General features: G+C 43.1%; 1 protein-coding gene across 2 annotated transcripts in view; it reads right to left on the bottom strand.

Moving 5' to 3' along the window:
• Gda (guanine deaminase) overlaps nt 1–14,142 on the bottom strand; it is an 83,004-nt gene extending 68,862 nt beyond the window's left edge. Inside the window, exon 1 of one of the 2 annotated variants that reach the window (XM_052762073.1) lies at nt 13,889–14,142. In XM_052762073.1, coding sequence (XP_052618033.1) covers nt 13,889–14,011 — 123 coding nt within the window. In that variant the 5' untranslated portion in view covers nt 14,012–14,142. The remainder of the gene's footprint in view (nt 1–13,888) is intronic. The other variant, XM_052762074.1, reaches the window with a different exon arrangement.
• Nucleotides 14,143–14,664: the final 522 nt, after the last annotated feature.

Below are 14,664 nucleotides of genomic sequence, written 5' to 3'. Positions count from 1 at the left end.
TTTGTTTTAAAATTTTTTTCCAGAAGTTTTACACACACACACACACACACACACACACACACACACACACACACACACGCATGCACACACACACGCATGCACACACATTTCATATATACACACACATAAGAATATATGAAATATAATGATGTGGGTGGCATGAGTGTATGGTCAAATACACTTTTTCTTTCCATGGAAGCTGTTGGGGAACTTTGGGTCTTAAAAACATATATTTCACTATACATAAGCCTTAAAGAACTCACTTTACATTAGAATTACCTTGCCAGTAAACTGAGATTGGTATACTTGGGGCTTCCATGTAGAGTTTGATGATGAAGGTTTATCAAAATATTTTTAAAACCCAATAATAGGCAGAGAAGAGAAAGGGCAGTGTGGCCTCAGCTTCAGGTTCTACAGCGATTACAGTGAGAGACAGAGAAGATGGCACAGGAGGTGTTGATGGAGAAAGAGGCTCAATCATAATGCATGAGGAACTATGTCTCCAGAGTAAGGTAACACTTCACAAGCAGAGACTTCAACAATCAAAAAGGTTTCAGAAAGCATATTAATTAAAAGTTAAAGTTAATGTAATTTCTCCTCTCACATTAGTAAGTGAATGTGATTAAGGTAACTAAATAATGTTCCCCCTGAAGAAAAGGGAAGAGGGGGAAAGGTCTTTGGAAGGTAGGACATAAGGTCAAAGCCACAGGAAGAAAGCTCCTTTGAGGGGTGTTCATACATATTGATCAATTTTAGAAAGCATATCAGAATAGATGGATCTGAAGCATAGGTCAGTCTATTGCTTGGCCATATCAAGACAAAGAAAAATCAATCAAATTATTATCACTAGACAGTTATCACAAAAGTAAAGTCAATATTCTTTTTTTTTTTTTTTTTGGTTTTTCGAGACAGGGTTTCTCTGTGTAGCTTTGTGCCTTTCCTGGGACTCACTTGGTAGCCCAGGCTGGCCTCGAACTCACAGAGATCCGCCTGGCTCTGCCTCCCGAGTGCTGGGATTAAAGGCGTGCGCCACCACCGCCCGGCTAAAGTCAATATTCTAAGCTTGTGTCTTTTCTTTTTTAATAGAAGATGAAAAACATCGTTTCTTCCCCAGACAGTGGTCATGGGGATTCCTAAGATACACATGGAAAGCATTCGGCACTAGTCCAGAATATGTGTGTTCAGTAACATGCACATGTTATTGCTGGTAACATTATCTGTACCATCATCAGTCTGTTTTGTACCTGTGAGTTGTCATCCAGTGTCATGAGCAAGAAACTATATGCAATGTATGAAGCTAATGTGTGCATGGAATATATTGTCTTTTAACCATGTGACTTAATGCACAATTACCCAAGATAAGAGATGTGATACTAATACTATAATTGATCTATTTCTTAAATCTTATCTTAAATATAAAAGTTTCCATTGTGGTCAATCATCAGCTGAGAATTTACCTTGCATTCTTGTTTTTAATGTCTTAAGTGTACCAGGAAAGGATGAAATATCACTCTACTTTCTAGAAGGGAAGCTAGATATTAATATGACCATGTATGGGGATATGCTGTGGCTACAGAATGTGTATGGCCATGAGGAACAAGGGCAGCAGTGACTACCATGGACTTGGAAGAAAGGGGCTGTCCTCATTTAAGAACCAAATGCCTGAAAGATCCTTGTTCAAAAGTGAAGAAAAGCTCCCTGGCAGTAGCACCTCTATCCTGTTCACAGCTGCAGCCTTAAAATAAGAGCAGCACCGTAGACATGGAGAGTCAGTCACTTCCTAGGACTGAATGAATGAATAATTGGATTATAAAATTCCCCAGAAATCTTTGTCACGTGGAAAGAAAAGAAAGCAAGATTCCAAAGCAAGTGACATTAATTTTCCAATAATTGCAATTGGGTAGGAACTCAAATCGATTCTCTTAAACACTGGGGAATGTTTTAAAAGTGGAAGTATTAGTACTCAGTTAGGTTTAGCAGTACACGTCTAGTGTGTCATTCCAGTTTGCTTTCTGTGCTGTGATAACATGACCAAAGGCAAGTAGGTGAAGGAAAAGCTTATTTGGCTTACAGGTCACAGTCCATCAAGAGAAGGTAGGGCAGGAACTCAAGCAGGAACCTGGAGGCAGAAATGAAGCAGAGACCACGGAGGAACCCTGCTTATACCAGCTTGCTTCCCTTATCCTAGCTACCTTTCTTAGAGGCCTAAGAATTGCCCAGGAAGGGCACTGTCCACAGTGGTCTGGGCCCTCCCACATCAACCAGCAATCCAGAAAATGCCCTTAAGATGTGCCCACAGCCCAATCTGAGCAATTCTTCAGTTGAAGTTCTTTCTTTCCAGGTAATCTAGGTTTGTCAAGTTGACAGCTGAAGCTAACGATGATGTATATCAACTATCAAAGTACTGAAATGATGGCCAGACAGAGCCAGGGGCAGGACACAGGTGCAGTAGCTCCATATGGGGTTCAGCATTAGTCTAGAATTTATGGTCATTTTATGCCATTCTTTGAAGAGTTGATGAAAATATTTATTTCATGGAAAAACACACCTGTGGACAATGGAATAATTATGCGGGCAAGAGCAGAGGACAAAGGAGAAATAGAGATGAATGGGTTTTAAAAGCAAGAAGAATCTGAGTCTCCCTTTGACTCACTTTAAATCTAGCTCAATTCATCTATTTATGAAACCTCTTATCAACTTTTCCATGAAGAATGCACTCTCTCTCTCTCTCTCCTCTCTCTCTCTCTCTCTCTCTCTCTCTCTCTCTCTCTCTCTCTCTCTCTCTCTCTCAACCAATCATGCATTGTGGTTAGTGCCTTAGTTACTTACTTGTTGCTATAACAAACTGATGAAATGAACTTAAGGATGTGTTTGAGGATTTGATGGTTAGTTTTAATTGTCATCTTAACACAATCTAGAATCAACTGAGAAGAGTATCAGTGAGAGATTGTCAGGTTGGCCTGTGGGCATGTCTGTGGGAGACTGTCTGGATTACAGTTAATTGATATGGGAAGACCCGGCCCACTGTAAGCAGTATCATTTCCCAGGTTTGGGTCCTGGACTGTAGAGCAGGGAAGGTGAGCTGAGTGGTGGGCATGTATACACGCATTCCTTCTCTCCTCTTGACTGTGGATGTTGTGACTGGCTACTTCAAGTTCCCGCTCTGACTTTCCACAGCAATGGCCCATAACCTGGATTGTGAAACAACCCTTTCTCCCCTGAGTTGCTTTGTGCCGCAGTATTTCACCAGAGGAGTGGAAATGAAAGAAGAACAGAGGACATGGAAAATCACAGTGGCAAGAGGGGCATGGAGCTGTCACACTGTACCCACAGTCAAGCAGAGGAGAGAAATGAGCATACTTCTTGTCTTTGTCTCCTTTATTCCAAGGCCCCAGCCCAGGGGATATTGCTACCCACACCCTGGATAGGTCTTCTGTACTCAGTTAAACCTCTCCAGAAACCCTTTCATGGACATGTTTCGAGGTATATGAGTTGATGATAAAGACTGCCACAGTTAAAGTAGTCTGAGGCCACCATTTCTACATGGTTTGGAGAGGCTAAGATCGTGAGAAGGCTGTGGATGTTTTTGATATATCCAGATGTCACTTAAATTTGATGGATTCTGTGAACTGATGGATAGGAGTATTTTTACTGACAACAAAAAGGAAACAATACTGAAGGAAAAGATCAAGAAAGAAGATTGCAGTTCCAAGGAGAAGGAACCAGAAGGGAATGACAGGTCAGAGGTCTCAGACATCACTGCAGAACAAAGGATGGATCAACTGTCAGGAGTTCAAAGGGATGGAACCAAGGAGACAGAGATGAAAGAGAAGGTTAATGTTTCAGTGGTTGAAATATACCTAGGGTAGTGTGTGTGTGTGTGTGTGTGTGTGTGTGTGTGTGTGTGTGTGTGTGTGTGTTCATGTTTATGAGTGAGTGTGTGCACACGTGTCATGATACAGGGAGGGGTTGTAGAGGTCAGGTGACCTTGTCTTCAGCCTTGTTTGAGAACAGGGCCTCTTGTTTTTCTGCGGCTTACAGTAGAGAAGCAAGCCCAATGTCCATTCTCCTGGTGGGGACTTGCCATCTCTAGGTAGAGACTTGCTGGGATTAAGACGCTTGTACTACTTCTTCATGCTTTTCCTGGATTCTGGGGATCCAAACTCGGGTCATCAGGCTTAGGAGGCACGTGCTTAAACTGTGAAGCCATAACCCAGCCCTGCAGGGGTCTTTTATTCAGGCCCAGAGAGATCTGAATGCTGAAGAGGAAACGGATTTGGATTCAAACAGCTTCCTTCTGTATCCCACTGGGAAAGCCACAGCATTTCTTTGGACTTTATGTTACTTGCTGTGGTACCCAATGATGGCACTGAAGTTGAAGGTCTAACTTTCATCAAAGGAAAGGGTAAGGCTTTTGCCTGAGCTGTCATGGAAAATCTGTATTGCACTGAAGTTGGAAGGTGTTGCTTCTGAGGCATTAGCCATAGAACCCAGTTATTTAGTATCCCGACCATGTAGCATGCAGCAGGCACTCAATATCTGCAGAAGAAACTGTTAAAAGTCTAATATATATTTTAGGTAGTAGAATTAAGGAAAGTAATCTTCAATTCTTATGTTTTACCATAAAACAAAATCCTCTTAAAAACAACATCACTTCCAAAGCAGAATGGATTTAATCATCATCACAGCTTCTGAACATGTGTATTTTGTTCAATAAAAATCACTTCTGAGACCATACTAAATTACATCCGATGTTGTTCTTATTAAGGCACAAGAGGAAGACAAATTGTGTAACGGTTGCTACAATTTTTCAGAACACTGAATAAATATTTACTGAACACCCATACTATTTGAAAAAGTCTGGGTTTGCTAGGAAATATTAGCTACTTTCTGCTTTTTACAGATGCAACATGAACAGAAACTTAAAATTTGAACTAGAATGTACACAAATCAGATACAGCAAATTCACATGAATTCTCTATCAGCAAAACAGACAATAAAGGACATCAAACAGAGGATGAAATAATTTAAAAATGATGAAAAGATTTGTGATGGTATTTGAGTTGAACCTTGAGCATAAGCAGAAGGGAGACAAACAGCTCAGCTCAGAGCTGTCATATCTTTGAGCTTAGTCCATTTCTGCTGCTGGTTCTGCATCACCATGAATGTGTAAGCTATTCAAAAAACACACTTGACAGAGTCCTGAGGTAGTGCAGAGCACCACAGAGTAAGACTGTGTGTGTGTGTGTGTGTGTGTGTGTGTGTGTGTGTGTGTGTGTGTCTTACTTATAAAGACACCAGTATTGTAATGAGACCTGTACTCTAATCTAATTCACATACCAAGGACCCCACCTTCTAAACCTCATCTTCAAATCAAGTATCTGCCCTCTCAGTCTCTCACAGTGGACATTAAACTTCAAAACATGAACCCTTGGCTGTAGGGGCTTAGGTATATAAGTACATTTGTTCCAGGTAAACGAAAGAGCTGAGAGTTGAATTCACAGTCTAGCTTTAGAAGGCATCCCTTAATTACTAAGAAAATATCTGTTTGAAGTGTATACAAAATTGTATGGGCTGAGGAAGAAACTTTTATCCATTGGGAAGTGATGGCCAGAGAAACTTTGGAGAAACCAAGGCTGAGCTTTGAAAGAATGTGATTTCAGTTTGACATAGGTAGAGGGGAAATAGGATGTAAAAAAGGAGGGTTATTCCAGACTGAGAGACCAATGCCCCAAACATGGAGATATAAAAGGACGTGGTGTGCTAGGGAACCATGGGAAATTTATCTGATCATCCTCAGCTCAGGGATGCATCATGGTGTGAGCAAGTCATACTCATTCTATTACCTTTTACAGAGAGATGACACTGGACAAAAATATTAGAAAGAATTCCATGTCTAGAATTCCTCCAAAGACATTTGGACCTTACAATCAATAAATAGTAAGCCACAGATGGCTGCAGGAGAACTACCCATGGTCCAAGAAAATAGCAGTCAGTCGTGTGGAGGAAACACTAGAATAGGGAGAAAAACAAGATACTCTGATGTTTTAGTCAAGAGACAAAGAAGAGTTGGGAGAACAGGGGTCGAAATGGATATGAATGAACAGCCCTGGGAAACATAGCTGGGCTTGACTGGGTATGAATGCCTGAAAAGACATTGATGTTGGGGCCAGTCAGAAGAAGACAGTGGGGAAAACAACTGTTAATCCTTTGAAAGTAATGTAATAGAGCCACCTATTCACAAAGGTGTCCTTAGCAGGATTACTTAACAGCCCCCAGTGTAACTGGCATTCTAAATACCAGAGATCTGAACTTTCTAGAAGTGGGTATTTTAGACTCCGTCCTCAAGTTAACCTTTAACATCTCCCCTCTCTTGCTTGTTTTACTAAACCTACGGAGAGGCTATGCCTGGAGAGTTAAGATCTTAATTACTGAATAACCTCTCTCTAAACTTTAGAATATCCAGTGAGCCCTGAAATGCCTTTCCTTTAAAAAAAATACACTTTTAGTTACTTGTCATGTGTGTATCTGTACACATGTATGCCCATGCACATATATGACACTGTACATGTGGAGGTCAGAGGGCAATGTAGGGGATTCTAGTCTCTCCTTCCAGTGTGTGGGTCCCAGGGATTGGATTCAGGTCATGAGCCTTGGCAGCAGACGCCATCACCTACTTAGCCATCTCAAAGGCCAATTATTCCTCCCTTCTTGAGTTCTTTGTTTCTTTATCTCTCTGACGAAAATTGCTTACTGCTTTCATTCTCTAAACCAAAGAACTTGTGTCTAGCTGTCTGAGAAGCAGATTTGGGAGCTGACCCCAGGAGATAGATGTCACCTAAGATGTTTGGGAGAAGGCACATAGTCCAGCTGACTAGTTCCTCCCCAAACCTTGTTGGACCTCCTTTCCCCCACATCCCAGTAAAGGACCTTCGGGTCCCTAAGCCCAGGAAGACAGAGCTTTGAGAAAGTAACTACCCTCTAGCTTCTTCATATTACCTTCCTTCCAACACTTGCCTCCCAAGACAGTCTGGACCTTTGCTTGTGATAATAATATGACCCTTTGAGAAGTATAGCTCAGTAAAGAATAGTGTCAAGAGGTTCACATAATGAAGACACTTCACTAGCTCACAAAGGAAGTGGAAAGTAGGGAGTTTCAGAGTAGTTAAACTCTTCAAAGATGGCAAAGAGTCTTCTGAGTTTGTCTGTAAGGGCAATTCTGGAGATTTAACCATGGGGGAAGTTCTCTCTCTCTCTCTCTCTCTCTCTCTCTCTCTCTCTCTCTCTCTCTCTCTCTCTCTCTGCTTCACTGCCACCACTAGGTGATTAGCCTTCTGGCCTTACCTAACTCATGCCCCTCCCACCATAATATACTTCACCATGGACCTAATGACAATGAAGTTAGCCAACCATGTACTGAACCTCTGGAACCATGAACCAAATATATCTTTCCCTTTAAGTTGGCTTTCTCTGATGTTTTGTCACAGTGATGAAACAGTCTAGCACAGTCATAGTCCCAGATGGTGGCAGCGACATCTCCAGGTATCCTTCCTCACATGAAAGCATCTAAAGAAAGAAAAGGCTTCTCTTCCCACATCCTGGAAACTTCTGGGTCCACTTCCTATGTACTAGGACGTCATCATCAGCCACCCTTAGCTACCAAGAAAGCCAGGAAAATAAGGACCTGATAACTGGAAATAGGATTGTTAGGTAGCTACATGGGTATCAGCAGGCTTAGAGGCCAGTAAGGATGGACCCTTGGCCCATAGTCAGCTTTGGACTTCATTGCCCCTTTTCTGTGTAATATCAATTTTAAGAGAAGCATCCTAATGGCTCCTCCTTGAGATTTAAAATACTATATGAGAGGGAGGAGTTACCAGGGATTTCCTAAGGCCAATTAAGAGACAGTTGTTATCTATTGGTCAAAAGAAGGAGAACTGAATTCTACCTCTGTCTCTGGGTAAAGACTTGACATTCCAAACTGGCCCCAAATTTAGAACATTGCATTTGACTATTTCCTCCTCTAAGAGATTAACCCAACTGAATCTGACAATGACCTCCATAGGAGACATTCACAAAAGCTGGCACACCCTGAAGATCTACTGTAGTGGGACAGGCCCATAGGGTCGAGGAAATTGGCTCAAACCAGTTGCCAAGGCATGCACATAATGTACTTCCTTAAGAGCCAAGCAACCTACTAAAGAAATTGGAGAAATAATTGACCAGATAATGTACTTACACCTTTCAAGAACCCATCTCTCCATGCTGCTGCTTACAGATCACCCTTCGCCTACTTTCCGGGTTCTAACCAAAGGGCATAAACTTTCCCTTGCTCCTTCCATCCCTTTTGATACAGGCTAAGATCCTAAACACACTTGCCCTGACACACAAGATGTTCTCACCGTTTGACTGGAGACACTCATCCCACCCTCCTCCAAAACAGTTGTTAGCTCATCTCCGTTACTGAGTGAACAGCTTTCTTGGACCCTAATTCAAAAGGTACCATTATCCCTCCTTCCCCACCTCCCAGCAGCTTCTAAGATTTACAGCTTGACTACTCCATTCCTCTCAAACTCTAATAAAATGGTCCTTGAACTCCCTTCAGAACCCATTTTTAAATTTTTTTTTTTATCGATGAGACCAAGAATCCATAAAAGGGGATCACGATTCCAGGGTAACAGACTTTCCCTTGCTGGCTACTACCATGGTGTATCCACAAGCCAAGTACATTAGAGGCTGATCAAATTTAGAAGGTGTTAGTTAAGTAGTAGTCGTGGCTCTTGAATTTTTGCCACAAATACTTTTTGTGTGTGAATGTGTGTGTGTGTGTGTGTGTGTGTATGTGTGCACACTCGCACATACCAATGTGTGTTATATAAGTGTTACAGGCCAAGAATGTGGGAGCATGTTCTGGATGTGCTCTGTAGAAGAGGTTGTATCTTTCTTGATCTCTTTCCATTGCATTGTTTGAGGCAAGTCCTCTCATTGAACTGGAAATTGACTCTGGGTTAGTCTGGTTGGTCAGCAAGCTCCTAGGGTCTGCCTGTCTCTACCCCACCCCCACCCCCAATGCTGGGGTTACAGGTATGTGCAGCCATGCCCACATTTTTATATAGGTGCTGGAGATTTGAACTTGGGCAAACAAGCCCTGCTGTGAACATTTTAGATGAAGAAAATGGCTTTCAAGACGACAGAAATCAGAGGATAATCCTTTGATGCTTGGGCATGAATGCATCATTTTATGAAACCTGTATTCCTACTCCAGCAGCCTCATAAGGGTGGTTAAGTCCAATTTATCTCTTCAAGACTAAGACAATATTCTGAGTTTGTGAGCTTGCCAGGAAGATGGATCTTCACCCTCCCAAGCAGGAAGAATGGATGACTCAGAGCCAGGGATTTGTTATTCAGACCAAGAACTCTATCAAAGCAAGATGGCAAAGCAGTCTCAAATGAAGTAGGATTTCCTCATCCTGTCAATCTGGGGAACTGAAGAAACCTTTGCCAGGGATACTGACCCTTTCTCTGCATGTTCAAACCCTCTTTTCTTTCAGATCCAGCTCAACAATCCTTCCATCACTGGGTAGATGATGCCTCCTGATTTACATACACATATGTGCATATGCTTGGTAACCTGGTATGTGAGGTTCACATGCATTTATAGACACCACTCTGGGCTCCAGAATTTAGAAATAAGACTATATGTACAAGCCATCATCCAATCCAGCTAACTAGACCTGAATAGCTCCCCATTCTGTTCACATCTTCCTCCTCCTTGGATGACAACTGCTGGTGTATACTGACCCTGGATAACTGCTCTGTCATGCATTATTCCACATAGTTTACACTTATAAAATATTTTAATACTTCCCACCACCTCATGAATTATTTTATATATAAGAAAACCTAGAAGTTGAAATGTTGAGTTGATCAGATTCACATAGGAGTAGGTAACAGAGGCAGTCTTAGGAGTTCATGAAACATTCTGCTCACTAAGCTCTAAGCTCACTCCCTGGCATATCCACACCCCTGCCCCAGTGCATTTTTTATCTTGAAGAATCCTAGTCCAACTCTACATGGCCTCTACCACCCTGCCCTGTCTTACATTGTGTTATCCTTCTTCTCTGCTTTGGATTTCTAATTATCTTTGCTTTTCATCCTTTCTAACACAAGGACTTTTTCCACAGCAATTCCTCCATGTAAAAGGTTCTGATCTTCTCCAAAATCCAACCTGCCTATGGATTTCCACTCACCTTGAAGTGATATTTAAACACTGGTTTAAATATCACAATGTGTTCAACTGGAGAAAACCTTCCCTCTATACTCAGACCGTTCCAACAAGTCACAGCAGGTCTGATATGTCTCGCTAGATTATTGACCTCACTGAGGCTATTATCATTCTTCATTCATTCATTTATCTTCAGTGATGAGGTCAGTTTTTGATTCAAAACTCATTACACTTTTATTTATCACAAGTTTGATACCTTGGCTAAAATTTTATGTAGTATGTGTGTCTGTTTGTGTGTGCTTTTATGTGCATGTGTGCAATGGGTGTAGGTGCCCTTGAAGGCCAGAAGAGGGCATCAGCTCCCCTAGAACTAGAGAAACAGGTGGTTGGGACCAGCCATGTGGGTTTGAGAATCAAATCTGAGTCCTCTAGAAGAGCAGCCAGACTTGTAACCACTGAGCCATCCCTCTAAAGTGTAAGCTTTAAATTCAGGGGTTGTTCCTTAGGGAAGCAGACTGTTGGGGAAAATAGAACATGGTCTTTGGTCCGTGTTTCAAAATCTGATTAAACTATCACATCCTCGGATGTGCAATTTCTCTAACCAGCTTCTTCACTGTAGTGGGAGTAATGTTGACAATAATGGCCTAGTGACCTAGCAGCTAAGGATCCTGGGACCTTTCCCAGGTACAGCTTTATGTGTCACGATGCATGATGGCTGACACAGTCACAAAAATGCACAGCTGAGGTCCAGCAACTGTGCCTCTTCCCACAAGGCTTGCCCCCAGGCCGCAGCTTTCTTCTCTACCACTTAGGTGCACAGGTGTCATCACAGGGAAAGGTGCAAAACAGCCACACTGAGCAAGGGGCTTAGGGTTTACTAGGGGCAGAGGAAGGGAAGGAGCCGAAACGACCACAGTTCGAGATCAGTATCAATTAAGTGCAGACATTGTCACGCATCAGCTCATTCTGTATCTGATTCAAGCCTGATTCTACAAAGGAGGAAGCTGAGGCTTGGGAGAGGTTTAATGTCTCATTCATGGTCTCAAAGCAGGTGAACCCAAGGGCTTCATTTCTACAGAGAATTTGCTTCTAACATCCAGGGCACCACCTCCACGTGGGCACACTTTCTCACTCTGGTTTCTCTGTAAGTGTACACTGAAAGTTCCAATCTTGATGATTCTTTAAAGTCAACTTGACCTTGATGTATGTGGGGGAAACTGGGTAATATTTGAGCACACTGTGTTTCAAGATTAATGAAACATTTGAAAATGAATTATACATTTTGGAATTTTTATTTTTAAAAAGCTGCATGCTGCTTAAGTGTAAAAATTAACCCTGAATTCTAAATAATACCAAAATATTGGCTACAGAGGGCTTTTTTTTGTTTTGCCTTTTTTTTTTAATTAACTCATTTTTTTTAAATGTGTTGTACTTGAATGAATTAAACACAGTCACCACTGTTGGATTAGATCTAGAAAAAAGAAGACAAGGAAAACTGTCCCTTCTCTGAGATGTTGCCCCAGACCTAGGTCTGAAGTAAGATGAGTTTTGGACATTTCACACAGTGGGTCCACCAGGATCACTCAGAATTTGATTCACCCACTGCCTTACCCGAGTCTCCAGAGATGCCTGTACGAATCCGACTCTAGGCCTATGCATTTGGGTTCTCTGAGGATGCTGTCTGGGAGTCAGTATTTTCACAAGGCTTCCAGAGACTCCCAATCCATCTCAAGCTGTGTCCTGACATTAGCTTTTAGAGCTCAGTACAACTCAGAGGTTCCTGAGCCTGATGATCCCAAATATTAACTTACTCACTTCAAGGACATACTGTTTTTATATACCTTGGAATGCTTAAATAATAAGTACATAAGTAAGCAGTTTATCTTAGCAGCCTTAAATGTGAGGCATTCCCTACTTCAACATGAGGAAAATCAAATGCTCAACTATATACCACATCCTTGCCCTTTAAGGCTAGGGAAGGGGTAAGTAACTGTCTTGCACCCAGGAGAGAGACCAACAGTTAACAATCCACCAGCAAGGGGGCTTTCAGCTGAAATCTTGACTGGCTTGCCTCTGTGGCTGATTCCTAGTTCATTTTGTCTCATGTGAGAACGGCACACTAAGCAAACTGAGAGCCTCAGCATGCTCCAAGAGAAACACATTCTCTGACTCAACCACTAATTGCATGTTCAGGACACACTTATTCTTCTGTATAAACTCAAGGAAAGATTAATTTTCTGATAACTTACTCCCTTTTCTTTATTTCTATCATGTCCTCAAACCTACGTCACATCAGTTACAAATCTATTAGAACTGAGGAAATAGGAGGTGAATTGCAAAACAAAAGCTAACCAAAAAGCTCTTGTGGTCAAACTAGCATCTCCTCTCCGTCACAGTCTCCCAGTGCCTGTCTTTGGTTTCTTGAGGCTTATACCAGGTAGGAGTTCACTGAAATTGAGGGTCATGCCCCTATCTGTGGAGCGGATGTGCAGGTCCCCAGGTTTATCGGAGTCTCCATTAGGTGAGCTCTGAGATTTTCATCACATTGAAAACACAACATTATGCTTCCCAATGTAACAACAACAACAACAACAAAATCAAGTACCATGATAAAACAAGGTTTGGGGAGCCTGTGTGGTGGCTTAGCAGGTAAAGGTGCATGCCACCAAGCCTGAGAACCTGAGTTCAGTCCCTGGACTCCACATGGAGGAAAGAGACAGCCAATTCCCACAAGTTGTTCTCTGACCACACATTCTACTGGGCACATGTACACACACACACACACACACACCACAAATTAATGCTAACTATTTTTTAAGAATATCAGATCTTGTTATTCCCAAATACAAGTTATAATTTAATACTGTCAGTGACTCAGTGGCACCTACAGTCTTCAACCTGGCAGACCACAAACTGGTATACTTTGAGAAACAGTTAAACATATCCCGTTCTTCCCCAAAACGAAATGACTTCACGTACCAAACTGTCCAGGACATTGCTAATGTACATAGTTACCATCTGTATGAACAAGGAAGTAGGCATCAGACATCATATAACACTTGTGGAAATCTAATTGGGGGGGTATAAAACCTATAATCATAGAAGGCATTTTGAACTTTAAAATGAAACCGATTGTTTTGATGCATATGGCTGTGTGTGTGTGTGTGTGTGTGTGTGTGTGAGAGAGAGAGAGAGAGAGAGAGAGAGAGAGAGAGAGAGAGAGAATTTTCCAGTTCTATCCTCTCCAGCATTAAATGTGTGTAGCCTGTAGCGTTAATGCATTTTTTGATAAACGATCCTGTGAATGAAACCAGGTGTTTTTGCTTATTCTACCTGCTGAATTCAGTAAACAACACTAATCCAATGATACCTCCCACCCCTACTCCGTCAGCTTTGTGGCAAGAAATCCAACCACATTTTCTAAGGGTTCCTACAGTGCGGTGCAAGTACTCCACCGCTCCTGGCTTCCAGGGTGTCATTCCACCCTAGCCAGGCTACGAACCTAGTGACCAGGCTGTCTACATTCCCTAGGAGCCAAACTCTCAAGTTCAACTCCAGAGCCACGGTGGTCACTCTGTGCCGGAGCGAAGAACCCAGAATGCGCAGCATCGCGCCAGGGTCCCTCCACCTGTCCGCGGTGCGCGGGACCCCGCGTCCACTCACTTTGCCGCTGTCGCTCACGCCGAGGAGGTGATCGCGAAGCACCTCCATGGGGCAGGTCCAGGTGGAGTGGACGAAAGTCCCTCGGAAGATGTGCGCCAGCGGCGGCGTCCGAGCCGCACACATGGCAGCGGCGGGGCAGCGCGAGTCCACTAGCCAAGGAGAGCGCACCGGGCGGGCGCAGAGCGGTCCCTGCGGCTGCGGAGCGAACGGGAGCTGCTGGGGCTCCGGCCCTCGTCCTGCCCCCGCTTCCCCCGGCGATCGCCTGCCCCCTGCAGGCCGCGCCCAGGGGCTGGCTCTCTGCCTCCTCGATGCCAATAGGATTTTTCTCCTGTGAATTGGCTCCGGCTCCCGTGGGGTGTGGTTTTCCTCCCCACCCCTGCGTTGGTTTTGGATGTGTTAACTCCTTGAGTTATCGAAATCAAGCTGCTCTACCTCGCTTTCATGGCACACCTAAGAGTCATCACTGAGCCTTCTACACTCGTAGGACCATTCACAGCCTCAACTTGAGTACCAAGTTCTGAGCTTGCACAACGGGGTGATAAGTGAAAGGTCGCTTGGAGCAGTCTACCTTGCGGCCAGTTTCCTTTTCCGAGTCTGCAGGATGCAGAATGTATTCATTCTTTGCTGGGGTTCTGGAAGCTTGTCTTACAGAACCCTACAGGGAACCCTACCACCAGGAGTTAATCAGGATCTCAAAGTCCCTCTCTTCAACTGGGGTCAATATTTTAGTCCTTGCGCCCACCCACATACAATATCAAGGCCAACTTTTCTCGTCT

This window comes from Peromyscus californicus, unplaced genomic scaffold (genome assembly GCF_007827085.1).
Source record: "Peromyscus californicus insignis strain IS unplaced genomic scaffold, ASM782708v3 Scaffold_4__1_contigs__length_199733344, whole genome shotgun sequence".
Lineage (NCBI taxonomy): Eukaryota > Metazoa > Chordata > Mammalia > Rodentia > Cricetidae > Peromyscus > Peromyscus californicus.
This window is presented reverse-complemented; position numbering and strand designations above follow the sequence as displayed.